Raw genomic sequence first — 22,771 nt, 5'->3', positions numbered from 1 at the left:
GTTGCCTAGCCTACTGTTTCTTGTGGTAATCAGGATTTTTGGTGTGCTTATTAATATTCAGCGGTTCAATTATTTTGTTCTTTCTTTCTGTTTGTCTTGCTTATTTATCTCTGATCTAAAACCCTATGGAAACATTGGAGCCCAAAAGCAATGATATATTGACACAGCAGTTTGCATATTTGCTATTATCCAAGTGGTGCACCAATCTAGAGGGTAAACAAGAAAGCCTTCCTCCTGCCAGCCTCTTTTACAAGCAATAAATTGACTCACAGACCCACATCCGGTATACGGCCATAAAAGAGTCCTAACACAGAATGGGTGGGTAGCAGCCTTATTGAGCCAAGAGTTCAAGGCAGTCATAAAAAACACAAAGCATCCATTGTTTGAATGGAAGTTCTGAATGAGAAATGGCTGTAGAGGACAGCACTTTCCAAACTTGTAAAGTTTTATTCTTGCATCCATAATGTTTGACCCACTTGATACAGAGATAATGAAATGTCAAGCTAGAAAGTTAATTACTGTACTGTTCTCAGAAAATAAAACTACCATGGATTAGTTCTAGTGACCAACAATAAAAGAAAAATGACCATTTCCGATTAAAATGATACGTAGAAATGAGTGTGAATTCTAAAACTCTGAACAGGGAGTAACGTTCCTTGATATAAGAGTCATTTTTACATTTTGAGTTGCTTCATCTCCACTGAATAAAGTTTAGATGTTATTAAGAAAGCATTAGACTAAAACAACAACCAAAAAACTAATACAGTTTCATGGAAGCTTCAAACAGGGCAGATAACTCTTCTTCAGTTTGGGGACGTGGAGATAACTTAGTCACTCTTTCCTTAAAAAAAGAAAGAAAAACGGAATTATGTAAAGGCTTTGGCAAATAGCAATAGCTAGGCTGCATACCCATTGTTTAGTACTGAAAGGCCTCTTATAAATGGGCCTGTTCAGACAACATGCTAAGCCATGGTTAGGCCGCTAACCCTTTTGCAGCAAATGGTTAGGCAAGCGTGTTTCAACCATGGTTATGTAGCCACCATGGTTAGGAATGGATCACATGACATGCTAGGTCATTGTCCAAACAACATGCTGAGCCATAATGTTTAGCTCAAAATGCTTGACCACTGTGGCTTAGTGTGTCATCTGAACAGGGTCATTGATTGGAGCAGGTGCCCTGCAAAATAATCCTATGGAAATATACTTGGTTCCTCTGAAGAGTTTGATTTTGATAATGCTGCAATAGTATGCACACCTCCTTTGGTGTAAGCCTCATTGAACTCAATGGACCTGCAATGGTGAAATTGTGACATGTTTGTTTATTTTTATTTTCTTTAAAATGATGTTTAGGTTGCCTTGAAGGGTAGAACCTTAATGGTCTCTTTTTCTTATGTTATACTTTGGCATTAATCTTCGAATACTTTCCTATCACACTTCCCACGGACCTCTATGATGACAATGTGGTGGAGTTCATTGAGGATAGAACTGCTCATTCAGCTATGTCAATAGCCCTCTTCAGGGATGCCTTTCCACAAGCAGGGCTAACATTGGGCAGGTGGAATGGGACGCTCCTCCTGGCCTGACCCTCTGACATCTTGCAGGTGCAGGTCCGGTCTCTGATGCCTGTGCGTCAAACATGGCTGTTTAAAAAAGGGGTGGCTCCATGTGAGCAGCTGCTCATGCATGGCTGTCCCTTTCCAGACTACTGTGTTCAATACGTAGACCTCAGGGCCTGCAAGGGGTGGCAGGGCCAGGAGGCATTGCTCTCTTACATGCATTAACAGAACTTGTGGCCCTCCAGATGTGGTTGGACTCTGTTCCCCATCAGCCCCAGCCAGCATGATTACTGGTCAAGGATGACGGGAGTTGTAATCCAACAACATCTGACGATCCACAGGCTCCTCATCCCTGCATTAACCCCATATGTGGAAGGCAGGTCTGAACAGGGCAAGCAAGTGTACTTTTCCTTTCATTTTTCATTTATTATATTTCTATACTACCCAACAGCCAAAGCTCTCTGGATGGATTACAAATTTGACACTTTGGCTATTGGATGGTATAGAAATGAAATCAATTAATCAATCAATAAAATATAGCAAAGCTAGAAGGTGGGAGGGAGGGAGGGAGGGAGACACAGCAAGACAGGGATAGAGGGGAGAGGAAAGAGCAAGGCTAGAAAGGAAAGAAATCTACCCTAACATTTTCTTAGGTTTTTCTTTAAGAAAAAACAACAACCTTGAATCGGGCAGGGAGTGCAGAGTTTTGTGGGCACCACTGGAGGTTCCTGTGGATGATGCATGGGGTGGGCGTCCTTAGGCTAACCTAAGGAAGCTCTTTTTATCCTGGCTCATGTTAGCAGGACTGGAATCTCAGTCTGACAATCAGAACTGGCTGGTACAGAAAGAGGCCAAGGTTACCGACAATACAGTATAGTTAAATAAGGGTAGGGAACCTATGGCCCTCCAGATGTTGTTGACTACAACTCCCATCAGCCCCAGCCAGCATGGTCAATTATCTGGGATGATGGTAGTTATGGTCCAATATCCAGAGGGTCACCCTGATATAGTAGAATCTTCTTGTCTTTCTTCACAGTTAATCAGAAACCATTGCTAGCTGGGGAATGCTTGGAGTTGTAGGACTTACATGCACAGGATTGCCCCTCGAAGACTGTTAATCATTAGACATTTCATTTTAAGGAACATACAAAATGATATGCAAAAACCAAAAAAACCTCAACACACAAAGAAGTCTACATCTCCTACTAGGGGTCCTCTGAACAGCACAAAAATAGATGACTGATTATATCTCATAGTTTACTTGTTTCTTTTTATTTGCTGCCAAAAACAACAACGAAAACAAGAAAAGAAAATGTTGAAGGGAAAAAGTTACTTTTAGAGAAATGGCCCTTGCCATCTTCTCCTACCTGAGGCAGGGTGCCTTTGACTAAAGCAGGGATATCATCTGTAGAATAACCAAGAGCGGCTAAGCCATCATCAACATTCAGATCAAACAAGAATTTCCGGAGAGTGTCTGCCAAAATAAGCCCAGCATCTTTGATTTTCGCTGTGCTAATGTTAGCTCCTAAAATAAAAGAGAAACTTTGAGCAAGTAAATAAGAAATGCCCTCCCCCACTTATTATAACAATACCTGAATATACTGAATGCATAGATACATGCATGTACACAGCAGTAACACATGATTTGATGTTATCCCTAAAAATAACATCAAATAAAAGATAATGAAACTATTCTTCAGTTAAAATAGTTTAAAAAATGAAACCCAGGACTCATTTGGAAGAGCAAAATGAAAAGCCAAGTAAACTGCCCTGAGAAGTAATTCTGCCGTATGCTTTTATCGTTAATTGTCCGTCAGGCTGGTGGGTGTTGTGGACGGTGGAGAAGCCAGAAGCGCCGCTGTGAGGAAATCATACGAGGTGCAGCCCCACTAAGCATTTCATTGCTTTTGCTGACTAGGGCAGGATCTACACTACTGCTTTAAAATGGTTTATAACAATAGTGACAACTGTTGAGGCCCAGGACACACTCCCTATACAGTCTTCAAAACATTTCCAAAGTGTTATATCCTGCTTAGTGTAGGTCTTGCCTAGCACTTAGGATGGCAGCTCCTGTCACAATTCCCACGGGAGCTGGAGCTAGAGTAAAGCCGCCCAGGCAAATGTCACCAGGTCAAGTGGTGCTGTGAAGACAACCCCCCACCCTGGCATTTTGGCCTATAAGTCCCATCAGTCCTAGTCAATGGTGGGGGGTGGACATTGGGAATTGCCGGCCAAAACATCTGGAGGGTCAGAGATTGCTCACCCCTGTTCTATTGCCTTTTGATTGCATTAGCATTTTCTGTAGTCACACAGTCTGGAAAGAGAAAAACATGCTTTATCCATCATCTCTAAAAAAGATGTGGTGCTCTCAGATTTTTTTCAACAGAATCATACCCATTATCTGGGCAGCCTCCAAATGACGCTCAGGGCACATTGGTGCTGTGAAAGTAAACACCGCTGGGGATGTGAGGACAACAGAAAGACCATGTGGCTGGAAGAAAGCAAAGCACATTAGTCAGACAATGTATATTGCTGATAAAATATCGGGAGAATGTATCTGAACATAATAGTAGCATTATTATATAATGCTAGCCCAATGACTAACAGGTGTATTATGTTGTTACCACTAAAGAATGATCCACATGATAATCCTTTGCTTTATAATTCTTCACCAAGCCAGAAATAGGATAAGACATGCCATGGCTAGAGAGAGAAAAGACTTAATTTTAGTAAAAAGACAAATACACAAATTCCATAAACAACTAAAAAATACACATGTAAATAATAGCATAATTCATCAGAAAAGCTGCAGGAGGTTGTTAGAAGATCTCTGAATGCCTCTGACTCCCCTCAGCCCACATTTGCTTATGTTTTGATTGTGCCAAGGGGTAAATGGTGCCCTCTAATAATAATGCTAGTAAATATAAAACCTGAGGCCCTTGATCCAGAGTTCCTCATGCATCCCAAAGTGGTGCATGTGAAGGCCAAACTACAAGTTCTTCACAATTGATTCATTTATCTCAGTGTAAGCACACATGGCTCCGATTTGGATCGGGACTGTGGCACTCGAGGTGAGTGGGGACTTAAGTCCTGGAATTTGCCCAGAAAGGTGGCTGACAGATATTTGAAAAAAATAACAAAATAGCCATTTGCAAATATCCCTACCTTACTTATCCTGGAGGCAAATACGCCTGTCTGAGTAATGCCCTCCTCTATATGTGTTTCATATTTTTATGTAATTGGTCAGACAACAATAAAATTTGAGCTCAACTCACCAAAGATGAACGCCAGCATTTCCAAAGCCAATGCCAGCGAAAGCACTTGCTAGGTGCATGTTAGCCCTTGCTTTTTGATCTTCTGGGTTCTTGATGGCTCTGCAGATAATGCAAACATTTTATTCAAAGAAGCAAATATGTGTATATGGAAAAGGCAAGGCGTACTGTGGCATGTTAGGGTGAACTGGTTTATCACCATCGTTATTTACATTATTGCTGGTGACAATGGTGGTGAGAAGGCAGACTCACTGAGGGGCCCACTGAGGCTGTCTTGGCCATGGGCCCTCCAACATCTGGAGCTGGCACTGACAACTCCCAACGTGCTCAGCCAGTGTAGCTTATGGTGGGTGATGGGAATTGTAGTCCAACACATCTGGAGGGCACCAGGTTGAGGAAGGCTGCCTTAGAGCTCCATCACACCCACTTTTTTTTATCTGGTTTTCATCTGCAGTCCTCCCCCCCCCCCCCAGGTTTTCCTTAGCAAGTCGAGCGCTGGGCATTTTCACATCTGTGTGTTGTTGCGCTCTTTCAGCTCATGTATCTTTTCACCTGCAGCACTACTATGCCAGCGAAATTCTCCTTTCCCCTGCAGTTAATTTTTGTATTTTAAAAAATATTTCTTTATTTCTGCCAAACACAATAGCACAGCAGCCTGAAAATGTGCAATTATGGTAAAACAACACACTATACTTTCCCCTAAGATCGTATTAAACAAACTCCGAGGAACATGGGCTGCTCTTCTGGAAACTGTTAATATAATAAGGCTCTTTCATTCAAGGTTAGACATTCCTTTGCATAATGTAAGGGAATCATGTTTAATACAAGGAATGGAAAGTCATTAGAAACACCTCACCTCTTTAGATATTTAGCAACAATCCGTAAGGCATGGATGGCCCAGATGTCACTGACAGGGTTGCTTCCCTGATAAGCTGGCCTGTTGATTGGATTTGGAGGGCAGGGGCTGCGCTGATTGTAGGGAAGAGCAGTATAGGATTCGAGTGCATGGCTGGCAGGTTGATGGGGGAAGTAAGAAGGAAATACAGAAGAAGTTGGCATTCATGCGGTCTTTTATATCCCCAAGCAGATTCTCTGAGGGGAATGTCAGAAATTCTGTACTCATCTGTTAATTTCTTCTTTTTGGAGACAGTAGTTTAGGGCACAATCCTATGCATGTTTAGACAGGAAAAAAAAGTCCTAGAGTTCCCAGTATGCTAAGAATTGTAGGGCTTTTTTCTGTCTAAACATGCATAAGAATGCACTGTTAGTCTGCACCATCCTTTTGTGGGTGCTGTTCTTTGCATGGCAAATATGTTTGTTGATTCCTAGTGCTGCTAGAGATTTGCGGTTGGTTGTCCCTCCCCCTGTTCCTCCCTGGCTGGGCTCCATCTTATTTATTTATTTATTAAATTTCTATACTACCCAATAGATAAAGTTTATCCACTCTGCACGGCCCATTTCTTCCATTTGTCAAGGGAAATATGTTCTGAACTCTAATATAGGCAGTTGGGTTTAGTTATCAAAATGTTTTAAATCTTTATTGCTATTACCATAGTTTGTTTGATGGCCCTCAACTTCCAGAACATTTAGTTAGAGGCTAATTCTTTGGGTAGAACCTTTCCCAAGCAGAGTGAACTACTGTCTCTGACAAGAAGAGACATTTACAGGTGAGCTCTGAATTTCCTAGCCCGAAAAGTAACCTGATTGCAACATTTTCTGGTTTCACTTAACACAATAGGTGATAATGGCAGACTACCAAGAATGTTTCGGGGTGGGTTTCATTCAGAAAATAAAGCAGAAGTAATTAGAGTCCCTTGTAATTCAGTTTAGGGTGCAGACAAGGATTCTCTCCAGTTATGTTGCAAGATGCCAAAGGACTTGTGTCAGGCCAACATCATGATGTGAAAAAGTTACTTGAGTCATTGTACTACAGCCTTCCCCAGCCTGGTGTCCTCTAGATATGTTGACTGCATCTCCCATTATTCCCAGTAGCCACGCTGGCTGGGAGTTATTGGTATTGCAGTCCAACATACTTGTGTGCAGGGCAGATTGTGGAAGGCTGTTTTACTGACAGCTAGTAATGTGGGGAAACACTCATACCCATACTATATATTTAAAAGTATCTTTATAACACATCGTTGAAGGATATGATTTACTCCAAATTATTCTGGGAATTGTAATTGGATGAAGCTGCTGAAAATGATCTGTTAGAGGTTCCCAGCCTCCTGCTCAGGGTTCCACGGGAAGAAAGAATGACTGTTAAACCAGTTTAAGTTTGTAGTGTGGACATAGAAAAAATGGAAAAGGAAAGGAACGTCTCGTGCAAGCACTTGAGTCATTACTGACTCCTAGAGGGACGCCTGCTTTCGCTGACGTTTTCTTGACAGACTTTGTAGCGGGGTGGTTTGCCATTGCCTTCCCCAGTCGCAGTTACCTTTCCCCCAGTTAGCTGGGTACTCATTTTACCGACCTCGGAAGGATGGAAGGCTGAGTCGACCTGAGCCGGCTGCCTGAGAATCAGCTTCTGCTGGGATCGAACTCAGGCCGTAGGGAGAGTTTCGGCTGCAGTAACTGCTGCTTACCACTCTGTGCCACACGATGGACATAACCAGGGGGGAAATGGGAGAAAAAAACTCAAACAAATTGATCAGCCAAAAACTAGGATGTTAAGCCGGACTGTCATTCATTATCTAAAATATTCAATTTTTTAAAAAACATTCATCAACATATACACTCAAGAAATGTTAAAATGTCTTTAAAATAAAGGAAGTCTACAATACATATAAAAGTCACTTACCAAAGCACATCAAAACCACTATTAGCAGTCACCCACTCAGGCATATGGAGGGTATGTAAAGGGTCAATTATGCCCAAAGTGGGCTTAATGGCTCTAGAAGCAATGCCTAAACATGAAATTACATATGTTTATATCTAGAAAAAGAAGGCTCTAAAGAGATTTGACAATAACATAAACATTGCATAAAAATACTGACTGTACAAAGTTACAGTTTCAAGGTATTGCCACAGTATTGGGCAAAAGGTGGGATACAAATAAATATAATAATAATAATAATAATAATGATGATGAAAAAAAGAAAGAAGGGTGGGAATTTTACATAAACGTACATGCTTCTAATAAGGAGTGATTATATTCTGACTAAGGACCTGTTAAATGCATGCCAATAAAATAAATCTGAAGACAAGGATGTTTGATTGCAACACCCATTGGAAGGACTAAAATCATTGATTGGTTGCACACACACCCAGCCTCCCAAGAACATCATCATAGGCAAGGGGAAGACCAGCTTGGCTTGCTCCCTCCCTGCCAGAAAGAACACTCAGCTCCAATGGCGAGTTGCTCTAGAACTACAGAGCTGAAGGGCCAAGAGTTGCAGCTTTTCTACATGAGACATTTATTGTGCACTTGTCACTCATGATTGTTTATGGGTCCTTTAGATAACACTGTGATCCTCCAATTTCACTTCTGTATCTAACGAGCGCTTTCAGCGAAGTTTTTTTTAGAGCAGGAAAATGCAGCATTAATTGTGAAAGTGAAAGAAAAAGCTTTTTCCACTTGTGTATTTGTGCTATTCTGTTATACCACACTGCCACCTAGAGGTTAAGTAGTAGAAAAGCAAGAAAGATACACTCTTCATGTTGTGCTCAGATCTCAATTTTGTGATAAAACCAAAAGTAGGTACAGCACGTTAAAAGCCTTGTGCAGAAAAGTCCTAGCTGAGTTGTGGGTAGGTGTAAAGAATTTGGTATTACTCAAATCAGTTGTAAGCTGCTGTGAAGATCATTTGATCAAAATGTGGAATAGAAAGCTTTTAATTAATAAAATAAATACATTTGAAGACTGAATGCATTAGATCTTTCTCAGCGTGTAAACCTGCTTTGTGAGGTACGTTTATGAGCAAGTGTACACTTTAGAAAACCCTGTTTGTTTTAATAGAAAAGTAAAACTTTGGTCTTTTCTAACAATGTAAATCAGTTTTCTACTGCCGGGTACCCTCCAGATGAGTTGGACTATAACTCTCAGCATCCCCAACCAGCCATGTTGGCTGGGAATGGTGGGAGATGTAGTCAAACACAGCTGGAGGATACCACATTGGGAACCGCTCTTCTACATTGCTATTTTGTAAACCATATTTTTATTTGTTTAAATCAAATACACAAATTGCATTCACCCTTTTTGTCATGTATGACATACGCAAACAATTTGTTTTGCTGTACGAACCTGCATGTATCACCCCCAACAAAATGTACATACATATACAGTCTTTACCTGTTTTTACTTTCAATTCTTTGTAATCAAAAATAGCAACCCCAGTGGTTTCACTTCCAGTTCCAGCAGTTGTAGGAACTTTGAAAAAGAACAGATTAAATATGTTGGCACACAAGCAATATCATAAATCAACTTAAAAATTAACTTTCTGGGCAGGGAAAAGGGGGAGCAGTGTTTGTTGATTTCCAGAGTCAGTTGCCATTTTTTCCTCATCGCATGGTGTCATTCTGAGGAGGGATTCTGGAGAAAAAATGGTGGCATCGGGGAAGAGCACTGTGCAGGTTGAGCTGAACCCCTCTACCAGAATGTCACCTCCTACTAAAAACAAAGTTTATACATGGTTATTTAGGAAGGGTGTCCAGCCCTGAGGGCAATGCGTGTGAAGTTATTTAATCAGTGTGATTTACTTATAATACCTGCAGCCCAGTTCTTCCCCAAAGCAGCTTAGAATATAAGGTTATATAAGGTTCTGAGATAGCCTCCCGTTCAAGTAGCTTATAGGCCCCACCCCCCAATCTTTTTGGGTCAAGTGGACGTATTTGGAATTCTGAGAAACTTTTATGGGTATTCTCACAAAATAGCTGCTGTGGGTGAGGGCTTGCCCATTTATAAAATGGCTGCCAGCGGGGGTGGGGGGCAATGCGGCATGGCTGCTCACAAAACACTAATTTCTCAAATGACAAATTGTTGAGATTAAATGAAAAGTAACTTGCCCAAGAAGGCAGAGGTGGGATCTGAGATCCAAAACACAAAACAATCCTTTTGAACCCAAATAAAGATGCCGCTGGAGGGTGTTTCACTTTGGAGCATGTGAGACTCCCAGATAAAAAATAATATTTGTTTTTTTAAAACATCTTAATAAAATAAAAATCAGGAGGGGCAGGGGGCCTGGTAGCACCAAGAGAAGTGTCTGTGGGCTCATTGGTGCTCACAGGAACCCTGGTAGAGACCCCAAGGCTACACCTACACCCAAGGCTTCCACCTAAAAGAGGAAAACTGAAGATTCAAAAGCATCACACAAGTGCTGTCATTTCACAACCACACATACACAAGGTAAGTTTTCTTACCTGCAATCAGTGGCTTCAGAGGGACTCTTACAGGCTTGCCTTTTCCAATGGGAGCATTGACATAATCTAAGAAGTCTGACTCTGGACTGGATGCGTAAAGATCAGCAGCTTTACAAGTGTCTATGACCGAACCTCCGCCTACGGCAATGTAGGAGTCAAACTCCCCTTTTTTAGCAAATTCGATGGCGTCCATGAAACTTGGAAAGAAAAGATTCTTTGGTTTATTTTACCCTGATCTAAACCACAACTCACAGTATCTTAAGGTATTGAAAACCAAAAAATGTAAAAATAAAAATGTGAAAAACATAAAGGGCCAGCAGTTCAGACATCAGCTCTGCACGATTATGGCCAATGACCCTGATCCAAAGAAGTTGGATCCAGAGTTGAATTTTGACCGTCGGTTTCTGCTCGTTTCCAGGATTACTGTTGGGAGTGCTAGTTCCTGTTATACAAACGTCTGGTCCCGCAAGTGCAACAGACCCCGTGGGAGTGCAGCGACAGTTTTGGATATTGCCCAGTGCTTAACATCATTGGGTTGCATCCAATAGTAATTTCCAATAGTAGTTCTATCTTTAATCACAATCAAAGTGAAGCAAAATAGATATAGGGGAAAATGTAAGAATAAAAATATAACAGCAATATTACAAATTTTAATACCATAGCTAATGTATTACATATTTTTAAAAAACAACAACAAAGCAAAACAATGAATTAGCAGTCCAATATTTTTCATGCTTACTTAGTAATAATACTGGTAACCAGTATACATAGAAACTATATTGGTAGTATGTATGTGTGAAAAATGTTGGACTGCTAATTCATTCTTTTAAAATTTTGTTTTAAAATGTGTAATATTTCTGTTATGTGTTTAATTATAAAATTTCCCCTATACCTATTTTGCATCCAATAGTGTCATTCTGTCAGTGGGAAAGAACTGGTGGTGGAATGCATTTCCCCTTTCCCTTCTGGGGACACTCTAGAGCAGACGTGGGACGTGCTGCAGTGAGGAGAAGAGGACAGAGATCCTGTTGCATGACAGGAAGTCCAATTGGTCAAGCGGACTTCCATTCATGGGGCTGAATCCACCTCTTAGGCCTTAGCTAGACCTAAGGTTTATCCCGGGAGCAGGCAGGGACGACCCCAGGATAAACCTTAGGTCTAGCTAAGGCCTTTGTTGCTATTTTGCAGAAGCCCTCGAATGTGTATTTTCTCATCTTAAACTCTTCTTTGCAGAAACTTAGATCTAAAGTACTAAATGGTAAGTTGCACAAACCTAAGTACCTCTTGTCTGTTGGCTCCACTCTTACATTGTCATATATTTGGAAGTTTATACCATTTGTTGTCAGAGAATCCAATACTGCTTTCATCGGAGGGAGCCGAGAAAGGTTCTTATCTGTCATCACACAAATTCTTCTAGCACCTAAGTTCTGCAGGTCCTACAGTGAGGAAAAGGTAGTTAAAAGGGAAAAAAGGGGTGGGGTGGGGAGGAAGAGAAAGAAAAAAAACTGGATAGGATCAAAACTCTTCCATCAACTTGTTAGCTGAGTGCCCAGTGTGGGTCTCTCCACCCCTCCCTCCTTGCTATACCTCACTTTTACACATTCAGTAGGCCTGATTTGTTTGTGGAGGCTTGAATCCATGTCTGAATTGCTGTAATTGGAATGGGAACATTTTTTCCACTTTTTAGTGATAAATGTAATCTCTGCATGAAGGTGGTCCATTACAGATGCCTGCCTTCTCCTACCTCAACTGCAGGATCTTCTTAAGAGGCCCTACTCGGAGTGCTCCTGCTGAATGAGTAAGGTGGGTGATTACCAATGAGAGGGCCTTTTTGGTAGCGACTCCCCAGTTATGGAACAGCCTTCCCAGAGAAATCCGCCTGATACCTTCCTTTGGGTCTTTCCAGAATCAAGTAAAGGCCTTCTGTTTCCCCGGGCCTTTTAAATAACTCATGCAAGTCTGGGTCTCTGTGTTTAAAATTTTGTGTTTAAAATTTTGCAGTTGCTCTGAGTTTTGTTGACTGCATGCAGACTGGAACTGAGATCCCCATTAGTATGTATGATAATAATATCTGTGCACGATGCTTAAGTTCTTGGTTGCAATGTTGCAGAAACCAGAGGGTTAGTAGGGCTGCATCCTTTGCTGATAGGGCAAGCTTTAGGATTCAGAAGTATACTTCCTCTAATACTACTACGAGGCATCAAAAGTATTCATAAGGCGTGTTTTTTTTTTAAAAAAAATCAAATAACAACTCTCTTGGAAATACTAGCTTACCATGCCCACTTCTTTAGTAACTCCCTCTCCATATCGGATACTGGAAACAGCCATCTAGAAAAGTCAAGAAAGAATACATTCCAGAAAAGTTGCTATGTTTAGCGAAGCGTACAAAAATTACTTTGTTTAAAATAACAGATGTATACATTATGTTCAAAAAGCAGTAGGCTTAAAATGAACACTGCGTTGTTTTTTTAATTTTTTTCCAAATGGATTTATTCATTAGGTTTACCTCAAAGGCATAGTCTGTTCCCCCCAAAGCAGCATGTTCAATACCTGGAACAGAAATTATATACTGTATTTAGCAAGCCCAGGGAGGCAGGAAAACAAATCTTGGCTTATGTTCCAAGGAATTCCTAATAAGTGGATGTTTTGCTTTAAAGTATGAACTTCAAAGTATTAATGTAGCATTTCTTGGTGGTTTTTTTAAAAAATATTTTGCCATTGTGATTTACTTGCCTGTTCCAAAACAAATCATGGCAACCACCTGTATAGCACCCACATGGAGGCATAAGTTCACATGAATGGCACTGCCATATGAATACACCTTGGCCATGAGTCTGTCAATAGCACTATGTGTTCCTGACGTGATTACAGACGACCAGCTGTCATGTACAAACTGGCCCTTCATAAACCTTATCCATTGGAATCCCTTTGGTAGTTCTTAATTTTTTGAAACAAGAAATACCAAGTCACAGTGATAATATACCTTTTGTTTTATTCCAGGAATTTGCCAGCTGTGTATCCCTAAACCCCATATCTTACAAAACTAATTTGTTGAGAAACTGGAGCTGAAACAAAGGAGTTAAAATGGGCAAAAATGTTACTCACTTTTGAGGGATTTCGTAATGAAGAGAATCCAGAATCTGTGAATCCAGTGAATCCACTGTAATCCAGGGAATAGTCTCTCCTCAAATCCTTCTTGCTCATGTCTTTGTTTTAAAAAGCACATGCTTTACCATCAGACCTAAATGTGTTAATTTCTTTTAAAACCATTTTGCCCCGTCTGATGACAAATGCATAGCTTTCTTCCAAGATTTAAAAAGTATAATCTCACCTCAGTGATTCTCATTCTATGTGGACCAATATGGCCACAACTATTTCGAAGACTTACAATGTCTCTTGCTCTGAAGTTACGGGCTTTTCGTTTATTATTGCTTCCTCAACTGACCAGCCATTGTTTTTATTGGTCCTTTGTTTTAAATTGAACTATTTTAATTTGCTGTTTTGAATATTCTTTCTTTTTACTGCTTTATTCCTACATGCACCACTCCGGACTCTATTTTAGATATGGAGTGGTATTTAAATATTATAAATAAATAAATAAAATTCTGTCTCTTTGAAGCTCTCCTTACAGATTAGATGGGGGAAATGTTGTACGGCTGGGATCCAAACTTAGTCATGCCAGAAGCCCCATTGAAATCAATAGGATGTAGATTAGTTGTGACCAATTTAAGTCCCATTGATAGCAGTGGGTCTACTCTAACTAAGTCTGGGTCCATCCCAAAGTCAATAATTTTATCCAGAATGGAACATAGGATAAGTGAGCACAGAAAAAAAGAATCCTCCCCTGACACAAAAAGTCAATTCCTGCCTTTCTTACCCTAGTCAAAGAACAGACCACTCCTTCTGTCTGGCGGCTGAATTAAATATTTAGTATGTGAATTCATGGCCAATGAGTGAAGCCATGATAATGAGCCTACAGATACTTCGGGGTGCGCTGGAGTGGTGACCCAAATAATTAAACACATAAATATATTAAAATCCTTTTTGTGCTCTCCATTCACACTTAGGACTGCTACCCTTGGCTACTTTTTCCACTCGCTCTCAGCAGCCCTGTTCATGGTCGACTTCCCCTAGTGTCTGAGTCTGTTGTAGTTTCTGTAATTAATTTGACATCTCTAAGACATGTCCAAGCCACTTACACTATTTTCTTTTGATGGTATGATAGATGTCCTGCTGTTGTATTATTTGGCAGAGCTAAGTTTTTGTTAAAGACTTTATTGAGCTTGGAAAATTCTATTGTTTCCATTGGAATACACGTACCCGTGAAAAGTAGAACGGCTCTTGAAGAGGAGTCACAACAAAGTCACTCCTTTACAATCTCATCACTGTGGTTAAATATTTATTTTTGTACAATTTTGTATAAATTTGTCTATTAAAATGTCAAAAGTGACAAACATAAAAGAAATAAAATTACGACAACAAAATTACGATAATATGCATTTGGATTCCTCCATAACATGCAGTTTTTGCTCAGCTCCACTTAATTCAACAGTGCAAATGTCAACCAAGTGTTTTTATTACATATGTGTGCTGCGCTTCCTTTAGAAAGCTCAGAGCAGGTTACATGGGGCTTCCAGAAATCTGTCTCCAACCCATGGCAGATACAGAGCTGAATTCCAGTCCAGGTAGAATCATATTTTCTTTGGATCTCTCCAATTTACTTCTGTCTAGAAGCCTAAAAGCTGTTCAGCTCAAATCAATGTGTAAAATTCAGTCTGTTTTCCCCAGCCTCACTTAGCTGGGGTCACAATTGATATGAAACGCCACAAGAGGAAGAATTCCTCTGTGATGCAATTCTTAAAAGCTTGCAGCATTGCGGTCAGGATCTAAACCTGGGGTGCAGCTACTCAGGCCTCTGGGCCAAATCCAGCCCTCGTTTTGGTTCTGCCCTATATTCTCCTTGCCTCCTTCTTTCTTTAACACCATTTCTGACTACCCAATTGTTTCTTCAGTTCCCTGCTTTTCCGCATAGCGCTACTTTGTCCTGCTTCCTTTGGCCTTTTGCTTGATCAGCCCCCTACCATTATTATTATTATTATTTATTTATATAGCACCATCAATGTACATGGTGCTGTACAGAGTAAAACAATAAATAGCAAGACCCTGCCGCATAGGCTTACATTCTAATAAAATCATAATAAAGCAATAAGGAGGGGAAGAGAATGCACCAAACAGGCAGTATAAAAGTCAGAACAATTCAAGTTTTAAAAGCTGTAGGAAAAAGAAAAGTTTTTAGCTGAGATTTAAAAGCTGCGACTGAACTTGTAGTTCTCAAATGTTCTGGAAGAGCGTTCCAGGCGTAAGGGGCAGCCGAAGAAAATGGACGAAGCCGAGCAAGGGAAGTGGAGACCCTTGGCCAGGTGAGAAACATGACATCAGAGGAGCGAAGAGCACGAGCGGGGCAATAGTGTGAGATGAGAGAGGAAAGATAGGAAGGAGCTAGACAGTGAAAAGCTTTGTAGGTTAACAGGAGAAGTTTATATTGGATTCTGAAGTGAATTGGAAGCCAATGAAGAGATTTCAGAAGTGGAGTAACATGGTCAGAGCGGCGAGCCAAGAAGATGATCTTAGCAGCAGAGTGGTGAACAGAAACCAACGGACTGATGTGAGAAGAAGGAAGGCCAGTGAGAAGAAGGTTGCAGTAGTCCAACCGAGAAATAACCAATGCATGAACAAGAGTCTTGGCAGAAGAGACAGACAAAAATGATCGAATCCTGGCAATATTATACAGGAAAAAACGACAGGATTTAGCTACTGCCTCAATATGAGGAATAAAGGAGAGCGAGGAATCAAATATAAAGCCAAGACTACGAGCTTCCTTGACTGGAGTAAGTGTAACATTATTGACAGTAAGAGAGAATGAGAGATGAGGAGAAGGTTTAGGAGGAAAAACAAGCAATTCAGTCTTTGCCATATTAAGTTTCAAACGACGCTGAAGCAACCAAGGTGAGATATCTGAAAGACATGCCGAGATACGATCGCGAACATCTGGAGAAAGATCCGGAGATGAAAGATATAATTGTGTATCATCGGCATACAGATGATATTGGAGGCCATGAGACTGAATACCATTCTTCTCACCCTGTCAGTGCAGTCAGCCCCTCCTTGCCTTAAATGTCAGGAATCCCCTTTTAGCCTCTTCTTGCCTCTGTCTCTGCAAGCCTATTTCCCCTTTCCCTTCCTTCCTGAGGTTCCCACTTTTCAGTTCATTGCCTACTCAGTGACCTGGTTCACATGTAACAACAACCCAGACTATGGCCAGAGTAAGAGTTGAAAATGGGTTATTGTTACTGTGAGGGAGCCTGCCACCTGCTCCCCTTCCTGGTCTGAGTCTGGGGCCCAGAAATAACAGCCACATCACATAAGGGTCAAAACACTTTATTAAGTACAACTAAAACTCTGGTGGAATTTCCACATCCCAGGGCTGGGACAACACATAAGGGGAAAAGACACAGCACAGAAACATTTAAGGCAGGAAGGACAACACAACATCCCCACAGTCATACACTCTCCCCTCCCACTCTGCTGAACAAGCAGCCACTTTTCCCAAGACATCCAGCCCCACACTAACTTTCCACGGGCTAAAAGCCTCGCAGACAAAAGAAAAGATTTCCCTCTCAGCCTAAGGCACCAGAATCCGAACTGCTGCAAGGAACCAGATCACTGGCGTGGCCGAGATCTTTTATCGGCTCGGCTGCACATACGCATGACATCATCCCCCAGGTGCAGAGCTGAACGGTTTAAGACACTCAGTGTCCAAGGTCCTTGGCAGAACGATCGTAAGTCTGCCCAGAGACTATTTCTTAAGACCTTAACCCCCTCAGGCCCATCACAGTTACATGTGAACCCTGCACTATGTTTTAACTAGGGGTCATTAACCATGAACCCAGGATAAGAACCCATGGTTTGTTATTGGGTTGTGAACTATGTAACCCAAGTTAAACTATAGCGCAGGGTTCAAATGTAACAACAAACCACAACTCAAAGACAGCCCATACTCAACCAATAGGGCCAGTTTGCGTTATCGCAGAGTGGTTATTAAGCCATGGTGGCTTGTTAACCACCCTAAATATGCTGGCCAGATTTATATACCATATTTCTTCGATTCTAAGACGCACTTTTTTCCCCATATAAACATCTCTAGAAACGGGGTGTGTCTTAGAATCGCGGGTGCGTTTATTATTTCTTAGAATCAAAGCTTTTTTTCTGTTGGTGGTACTGAAATTAGTGTGTGTCTTACAATCGATGGTGTCTTAGAATCGAAGAAATACGGTAATTACTCTCACCTGGGTGACTTGTTGGGGCATCTGAACACAGCAAGGGTGGATGATTGGGATAGTTAACAAACCACCCCAAACCTATGTCCTGTTTTAGGGTTGCTGGGTGATTTGTTAATCATCCCAACCAACCACCCTGGCACATGCAGGGTGGTTAACAAGCCACCATGGCTTATTAACCATCCTCTGATTGTGCGAATCAAATCAGTCTTTGGGTTGTTGTTACATGTGAACCAGGCCTGTGTCTTTCCTTCAACTGCATTGCCTCAGGGCTCCTAACATCTCCCATAACCCTCCCAAAGCTACTTCTTTCCTAAGTGCTTGTGTGAGATTTAAATCCCAGCCAAAATGTCAACTTCCCTTTCCATTACAGGAGCTGGACTGCAAATATTCTGGACCCTTCCATTTGCTGAGCATTTGTGATGTGTGTAAAGCAGCTCAGACATTCAGCTTCAGAGGCTTCAGTGCCATAAGCAGAATAGAAAAACATCAATCGTAGATACATCCATATTTATGTAATAGATTCCCAATGGGAGCAGTTGCGGTTAATTCAGTATGGGCAGAGCAAGGCAATGACCTTGGAGGGATGGATGTAAATGAAGCCCTGAATCCAAGGCAAAACTTAGCAAAACAGAAGCAAATACTGTGGGCTGGACGACTGCTATGCATACATATTGATTTTGTTTTTTGCTGCTTATATGGTATCTAATTACCATCTAGCTGTGTGTCCTATTGACAACACAACTAATCAGCGTGGCTTGACCTAATTCTGGTTTCTACCTGAAGAAACTACAATACATCTCATTGCCTCATTTCGCTTTATTTAAAAAGTGATGAGAACTACAAACTTGAGAACTACAAACTCAATCACAGCTTTTAAAACTCAGCTAAAAACTTTTCTTTTCCCTATAGCTTTTAAACATTGAGTTTGTTCTGACCCTATACTGTCAGCTTCACCCTACCCGGTGCCTGTTTACACTTCCCTGTGCCTGTTTGCATTCTCTTTCCCTCCTTATTGTTTACTACAACTTTATTAGATTGTAAGCCTATGCGGCAGGGTCTTGCTATTTACTGTGTAATCTGTACAGCACCATGTACATTGATGGTGCTATATAAATAAATAATAATAATAATAATAATGACAAATGAATGCCTTTGAACACTTATCAGTTAAGATATCACCCCCCAAGAGATTTTTTTAAATTTAAGAACATAAGAGCCATGCTGGATCAGACCGAGGGTCCATCTAGTCCAGGATGCTATTCACACAGTGGCCAACCAGCTGTTGGCCAAGGACCAACAAAGCAGGACATGGTGCAACAGTACCTTCCCACCTATGTTCCCAAGGAACTTGTTCATACAGGCTTACTGCCTTGGATACTGGAGCTACCGCTGGGAACAGCCTTCTGATTTAGAGCTCTGCATGGAGATTTATAATATGATTGATTTGAGGTGAAGGCAGAGGTGCAGAGCCCCAATCCTGTGAGCCAAATCCATTCCTCTTGGGCTTCCAGATGGCCACACCTCTTCCCTTGCCCCCCCTTCCCCTCTCCACCAATCATCTGGTGGTTTCTCGGGCTTTGTGCATTTATACCCATTCTAAATGGCGGAAATACCTCTCCTAAGGCTTAGTTACTGCTGTATGAACTTTAAGATAAAATATGCTGACATTTTTAGTGTTTTGGTCCCACCCCTTTTGCTTCCAGCCCTGTCCACCACTGCAATGTGCCCTCTGAGAGCTTCTCTGAAATCAAATTGGGCCCTTGGGCTGAAAGAAGTACAACAGCTTCCCGGCTAAGGTTTGGAGTAGGATGTGCCACACCAGCCCTATTCAGGTGTTCCAATTGCCCATGAGATTAGAACTGTATGAGGGAGAGCAGGGATGGGTATGCCACCCACTGTCCCCATTGCCCTTCATGAGTTGGAAGGGGGGATGTCTTATAGTGTGGAACCTGTTCTACTTGCGTAGGCTTCGCATGCAACTTAAAACCCTGATCTAAAATATGGGGATAGAGCCTGCTCTCCCTCAGGCAACTAATCATGTGAAGGATTCTAACACATGCATAGGACTACCGTTGATTTGTTTGCTCTGAGAAATAGAAAAACTGCAGCGGGTGGCCCATCCCCACATATTGCTAATTTGACACCAGCTAAAATTAATTTCTAGCTTTGCTAATATAAGGATGGTCATGTCTCTTTGCACTTCTGCTCTGTGCCATCTCAGGAACCAGTGGGCCTGTTCAGACATGCATGAAGGGTGGGTGGGTACGGGAACCATGAAAAGGAGAGGGGTAATGGAACTATGACCAACAGACTTGCCACATGATCGTGGAGTGCTGTGTTTCCACTACCCACCCGCCCTCCCTCTGTGGTAGGATCGTTTTCCTCCATGTGGTTTAACTGCTCACCCTGCTGTCGTCTGTGTGCCGAACTAGCATCAGTTGCTACGCTGTTGCGAAAATGGGGAAAAAATGGCCGGCAGCCTTAGAGAATGTCCATGGCAGCGAAAGCATCACCAGAAGTAGTGGTCACTCTTGCTGGCAGACTCTATGGTTGCCACCATTTGGGAGCCAAAACCCCATGGGATTCCCTCCAAGACAACACAGGAACCACTGTGGATGTCCGCTATCTAACTTGCAGAAGATGGATAGCAGGCGTGAGTAATCTGGTCACTGTGGGGAGGAAATTCTCCCGTCACATGACATGCTAATCCACTGTGGATCGTGTTTTGAGCGATCCGCAATGGGCTAGCGTGTCTTATGAACAGGCCCTGTTTTTCATCTGAGGCAAGAGGCAGATCAGTTCAGAACTACATCTGGCCTTTGTGTTTGAGCAATGGAGAACAGCCATGGCTTGTGTGTGTTTTTCTCATGGACCAGCACGACTTACCTTTCTATTCTTTTTTTTCAATGGACTAAGACAGACAGCCTCCATGGCCTGTTTGACAACCCACTCCCAAACTTGAGAGAGGTACAGAAAGAGGCGTGTGAGGAACTGCTGACACAAAGTTAGCAATAAGCAATTGTCCTTGAGAAGCACATTGGCTTAGTTTGGGCTGTAATGATTGTTTAATGGAAACCTGATGTTAGAACTTGGAATAATAGAGGATAATAAATGCCTTACCTTGAGAATAAGTGTGAGAATGAGCAGGGCACATGCATCTAATGTAAGGAAAAAACGGGAAATGGTTTTGTGTAACAAAATCATTGAGAAATTGAGTAACAACACTCTATGGGGAATATAAGAACTTCATTTCACAAATATATCCTGCCATCTAGTGTCTGAAAGTTGTAATACCATCCTCATTTAAATGCTCAATCATTAACCCTTGGTTACAAATGCTCTTATAATACTCCAACCCCCCCCTCCTCCCTCCCAATCCCCTTTCCTTTTGTGTCATGTCTTTTAGATTGTAAGCCTGTGGGCAGGGACTGTCAAGAAATACTTTTGTAAGCCGCCGTGAGAGCCTATTTTGGCTGAATGGCAGCATAAAAATCCTTAAATAATAAATAAATTAATATTTTGAATACAATTTAAACCAGGGCTTAGAAATAGGGCAGGAACATCAAAGATCAACTGTAAAATTCTTCAACCCAGTTATTTTTAAAACACACTAATGGAAATGTATCTTTGCTCAGAACCCAGTTTTCTATTTTACTTTTCGATTTCCAGTATTATCAATCAATCAATTATTATATTCATTATGGAGTTCTTCTAAGCACCTTGCTCCAAGGCGCAGGACAGGTTTAAATGTTATCTTAGATCTGGCCTAAACCATCTTTATTGGACAGTTTGATTGGTTCCTCTCAGATTTACTCCCAAGTAATTGTGCTGATGTAGCTTGACCTTATAGATGTTTTCCTATATATACATCAGTTTGGTAAACAGGGGGAAGGCCTTTTTGGTTGTGGTGCCTCACCTTTTGGAATTTCCTCACCAGCAGTATGACAGACACTAAGCCTGATGGTGTTTGGGCACCTGTTGAAAATGTATTTGCTTAACATTAAACCCCAATATGTATTAAATTTAATGTTAAAACCTACTTTCCCCTTACTTTCTACACATAGTTTTTTATGTTCAAGGTAACCTCATGGAATTCCTGTTAAAAATGTACAGATCTGCTCCAGAAGAAGTTCCAAAGTTAGAGGTGATTTTGTATTAAGTTATTCAAAAGAATCCACCTGGGAAAAATACATAATTATACTGAACCGGATTCATTTTTCCTCTGCTAGGAAGTTGTTTCTGCTGCACTTCTATTACCTTTGTTGCGGAATTTTAATCATTGTATTTCCCCAGAGAAATATCGCATTATCTCTCAGAGAACATATGTTAATTAGGGCAGCCACACCAATCCAATAAATAAATACATACTACAGTTGTTTCCTACCTACGAAAAAGCCTAAACTTATGCTTTTATCAAACACCAAAGTCCATTTCTGTGCTCTACAAACACCCTTTCAAAACAAGCAGATGTTTGAATACAACTTCTGCTTGCCCTTTCTTTCTTCAACAAAGCTAATGGAAATGGGCAGATTAGGTTAATGACTATAAAATACACCCATTTCCTTGACTTTAGGACCTGTAGATTCTCCTGTAAAGAAAAGATTGCTGCATTTTTTAATTAAAAAGGCTTGAAAGGGCCAAAGCTTCTGAGGGCCAATCAAAACTTTGTGGGAAGCAAGATGATTTGTTGGCAGCTCCCAGGCAGAGTATTAGCAAGCAGACAACGGAGGAAGGCACAGTCACTCACGATGCCCGATGCAGTTGCTTCAGCAAATGAGCCACCTTCTCCCGTCCTCCCGCCATGGTTCCTACAGCAACTACTTGGGACCGCAAAGTATGATGGGAAAGAAAAGTTGGGGGTGGGGAGAGAGAGAGGCTGTGTAAACATGAAAGCGTAGAAGGGAGAACGGCCAGACCTCTGGTGGTATTGCTCATTGCAACAGCTTTCCAAACTTAAATTACCAATGGAATAGTTTTGAAGTCTTCCTTACACTAGAACCCAGGATGATGATGATAATAATAATAAATTTATTTGTTACCTGCCTCTCCCTCTGGATCGAGGCGGGGTACAACACAAATAAAAATGCCATAAAATACATTCAACTAATTCAAACGTTTAAAACCAGTGCATCATTAAAAACAGCACACCATTTAAAAAAGGCATCTTAAAATTCAACTGGGTAGGCCTGCCTCAAGAGATCAGTCTTTATGGCTTTCTTAAATTCTGGAAGACTGTTAAGTTGACGAA

General features: G+C 41.3%; 1 protein-coding gene across 1 annotated transcript; it reads right to left on the bottom strand.

Annotated features, from left to right (window-relative positions):
• Positions 1–427: 427 nt before the first annotated feature.
• Positions 428–22,341, bottom strand: ADHFE1 (alcohol dehydrogenase iron containing 1). Its single transcript, XM_063130797.1, has 14 exons — positions 22,271–22,341; positions 20,644–20,681; positions 12,690–12,733; positions 12,458–12,511; positions 11,465–11,619; positions 10,184–10,380; positions 9,117–9,194; positions 7,626–7,731; positions 5,685–5,837; positions 4,832–4,930; positions 4,181–4,259; positions 3,951–4,047; positions 2,924–3,081; positions 428–841 (listed from the first exon to the last, which is right to left on the bottom strand). The coding sequence occupies exons 1-14, from the start codon at positions 22,324–22,326 to the stop codon at positions 758–760; spliced, it is 1,398 nt and encodes a 465-aa protein (XP_062986867.1). The 5' UTR covers positions 22,327–22,341; the 3' UTR covers positions 428–757.
• Between the last annotated feature and the right edge of the window lie 430 nt (positions 22,342–22,771).

Source organism: Elgaria multicarinata, chromosome 7, assembly GCF_023053635.1.
Source record: "Elgaria multicarinata webbii isolate HBS135686 ecotype San Diego chromosome 7, rElgMul1.1.pri, whole genome shotgun sequence".
NCBI classification, from domain to species: Eukaryota; Metazoa; Chordata; class Lepidosauria; order Squamata; family Anguidae; genus Elgaria; species Elgaria multicarinata.
The sequence above is the reverse complement of the archived record's forward strand: the minus strand, read 5'-3'. Positions and strand labels throughout refer to the sequence as shown.